Source organism: Rosa chinensis, chromosome 1 (assembly GCF_002994745.2).
Source record: "Rosa chinensis cultivar Old Blush chromosome 1, RchiOBHm-V2, whole genome shotgun sequence".
Lineage (NCBI taxonomy): Eukaryota > Viridiplantae > Streptophyta > Magnoliopsida > Rosales > Rosaceae > Rosa > Rosa chinensis.
Window position 1 is genome coordinate 30,769,832 of NC_037088.1, and position 3,183 is coordinate 30,773,014.

The following is a 3,183-nucleotide window of genomic DNA, read 5'->3' on the forward strand; positions in this document are numbered from 1 at the left end:
GTTCAAGCATAATAGTACAATTAGTATGAAATAGTGATCCATACTAAAAGTCATAATGGCTAGCCTATGTCTGCATAAGCATCTGGCAATCTACAAAAAAAAATAAAGGCTTATGTCTGGGGGCTATTTTGCCAAGCAATTATTTAGTGTCAGGAAACTATTCTGCCAAGCAATTAGTTAGTTGGATCAACATCTGGCAATCTACAAAATAATATAATATATAAAGCGGCCAAAAATGATGTCTCTTCATAAATATAAGTCTGTGATGGAATCATGTCAAATGGATAAGGTCAAAAGTGACATCTTCCTTGTGCCATTTCCGTTTACCACGAGAGAGCAGTAGGTTCTGGTTCTCACTTCTGAGATGAGTTCTTTGGGAGGCCTAGTATTCAGTCTTTTAAGCATTCTGTTTTTGTTCCTTCTCTTAGTTCTGATCAAGATCTTTCACAAACTATGGTGGAATCCGACTCGCATACAGAAGCTGATGGCTTTGCAAGGAATCAAAGGTCCTTCTTACAGATTTATCCATGGAAATACTAAAGAAATCTCCAGCATGCAAAAGGAAGCAATGAGCAGGCCCAAAAGTTTGTCACATGATATATTTTCTCATGTTCAACCTCATTTCTACTTATGGAGCAGGGCATATGGTAACAAATTGATCTTTAGATATCTAATCCTTATTCCTGGTTTCCAAATCTAGTAATAACTCAGTCACTTATACTGCAGGTAAGAATTTTCTTCAATGGCATGGTTCTCGAGCTCAATTGGTCATTACAGAACCTGAGTTGTGCAAAGAGATACTAAATAACAAAGACAGAACTTTCTCGAAAACCGATTTCCCAATATTTATGAAGAAGCTATTGGGAGATGGACTTGTTACAACTGAAGGTGAAAAATGGGGAAGAATGCGAAAGCTGGCCAACTCTGCCTTCCATGGAGAGAGCTTAAAGGTAATTACTTACATGTTACTATTCTAGTGTGATAGTTGTATCAATTAGGAAGTGGTAGAGGAATAGAATTAAACTTGCTAATGGTATGGTGTTATTGTCTCACTTGTACTAGAGTCTGATTCCTGCAACTATAGCTAGTGCTGAGTTGATGCTAGAGAGGTGGAAAAGTCATGAAGAAGGGAAAGAGATTGAGATATTTGAAGAATTTAGGTTGTTGACATCAGAAGTGATTTCCAGAACAGCATTTGGCAGCAGCTACTCAGAAGGGAAGAGCATTTTTGACATGTTGATGAAGTTAGCCTTCTTAACATTCAAAAATGCTTTCAAAGCTAGGATTCCTATCATCAGGTAACTTCTTTTTCAATATAATCATATAATGAGATGCAAAACATGCTCAATTTCATTAGATTGAATAACATCTATTGAAATACTATCTACCTTATAATTCTTGCAGTAAGATTTTCAAAACCAGCGATGATATTGAAGCAGAGAAGCTTGAGAAAGGAGTACATGACTCCATAATAGAGATTGTCAAGAAAAGAGAACAGAAGGCAATGACTATGAGTGAGGAAGAAAAAAGTTTTGGGAGTGATTTTCTTGGATTACTTTTGAAAGCTCATCATGATGTCGATGGCAACCAGAGGATTACAGTGGATGATGTAGTTGATGAGTGCAAGACATTTTACTTTGCTGGACAAGAAACCACCAACAGTTTGCTAGCTTGGACTGTGTTTCTTCTGGCACTCCATACAGATTGGCAAAAGGAAGCAAGAAAAGAAGTGCTGCAATTATTTGGCAAACAAACTCCAAACCCTGATGGCATTTCCAAATTAACAACAGTAAGGAAGTTTAAAACTTGACCATTACTTTATCATACTGGGAGAAATGTTGTTAGCTTATGAGGAGTTGTTTTCAATTGTGATTTTTTTGTTGTTGCTGCAGATGGGTATGATCATCAATGAGTCTCTAAGGTTATATCCTCCTGTTGTGTCCATTTATAGGAAAGTCGCACGAGAAGTTAGACTCGGAAAACTCCTTGTTCCAGCTGATCTTGAAATACTTATTCCATGTTTGGCCCTTCAGCATGAGCCTCAATTCTGGGGGCAAGATGTGGAATTGTTCAAACCAGACAGATTCTCAGAAGGGGTTGCTAAAGCTACCAACAATAACATGGCCACATTCTTACCCTTTGGAATGGGACCTAGAAATTGTGTGGGATACAATTTTGCAACCACTGAAGCCAAGATTGCTCTGGCAATGATTCTACAACGCTACACCTTCACACTTTCCCCGTGTTATATTCACTCACCCTTTCGGCTTCTTACAGTTCGGCCACAACATGGAATCCAAGTAATGCTACACTCACTGTGAGCTCTGAAGACAACAAATATGTACCCATAAATGTTTCATTTCATATGGCTACTTATAAAGAATGCAACTCCCTGGAATCATTACTTTGTTCTTATAGTACTTTACAATGATAATGACTTCTCCATTCAAGATGCATTGCTCATAATGAATGGAGATTTGCTAAGCTGATGTAATATATGTACCCCTAAGTTGATTTAAGATGACCGTACTTTCCTTTTTCCATTGTTCTTCTTGGGGTAAGATTTTCTTCCTATTATTACCTCGGTATAATATGGAACCAGTTGAAGAGTTATACATGAACGAGTTGTGTCGTAAAACAATCATTTTGATGTGATTATTATTGTAATTACTATTAATCAAAAGGGCAAGTTTATTGTTCATTGCTTATATTTAATATTTGATTGAACAAAGTCCAAGGAATATGAGTTAAAGAGAAAGTAACCTAAAGAGTTAGATGTGTGAGAGCTTTACTCTTTTACACTCTTATCCTAAAAGGTTCCTAGTCATAGGATTATCATTTGGACATTGATGATCCGGAAATACTAGCACATACTATGTATGCTCAATATGGAGGATGATATGTCTCTTGTAATTCGTGTTGAGACACTGATACAAGTATGTGGGTGCTCTTATCTTAAAGAGTACACCGAACGCGATCATTAGAGTTCTTGTATGAAGTTTTACTTACATGTCAAAACTTGAACTCTCTAAATTACAATAATACAAATTAGTCATTTGACCTGAGACACCATGGATGTCTTATGAGTGAATGGATTAACTCTTGATGATGCAATAATATTATGCCCCTTAATGGATATGATTGATGCATTCATTGGTATAATCAATTCGGTCATAGAGACAT

At 36.7% G+C, this 3,183-nt stretch overlaps 1 protein-coding gene across 2 annotated transcripts; it reads left to right on the forward strand.

The window, feature by feature from the left end:
- The first annotated feature begins 241 nt into the window (after positions 1-241).
- LOC112173650 (cytochrome P450 CYP749A22) lies at positions 242-2,543 on the forward strand. Of its 2 annotated transcripts, XM_040512214.1 has the most exons (6): positions 242-339; positions 429-647; positions 727-950; positions 1,063-1,298; positions 1,405-1,789; positions 1,893-2,543. In XM_040512214.1, exons 2-6 carry the CDS (start codon positions 485-487, stop codon positions 2,319-2,321), a joined length of 1,437 nt encoding a protein of 478 aa, XP_040368148.1. In that variant the 5' UTR covers positions 242-339; positions 429-484; the 3' UTR covers positions 2,322-2,543. The 2 variants fall into 2 exon arrangements, with proteins under 2 accessions (XP_040368148.1, XP_024167106.1); XM_024311338.2 differs by having other exon boundaries at positions 263-647.
- Positions 2,544-3,183: the final 640 nt, after the last annotated feature.

Bases quoted from the DNA above. Each gene is read 5' to 3' on its own strand.
- LOC112173650 (XM_024311338.2), top strand. From the start codon at position 365: ATGAGTTCTTTGGGAGGCCTAGTATTCAGTCTTTTAAGCATTCTGTTT. The intron at 648-726 runs GTAACAAATTGA...CTTATACTGCAG, and splicing joins CTTATGGAGCAGGGCATATG to GTAAGAATTTTCTTCAATGG. The intron at 951-1,062 runs GTAATTACTTAC...CACTTGTACTAG, and splicing joins TCCATGGAGAGAGCTTAAAG to AGTCTGATTCCTGCAACTAT.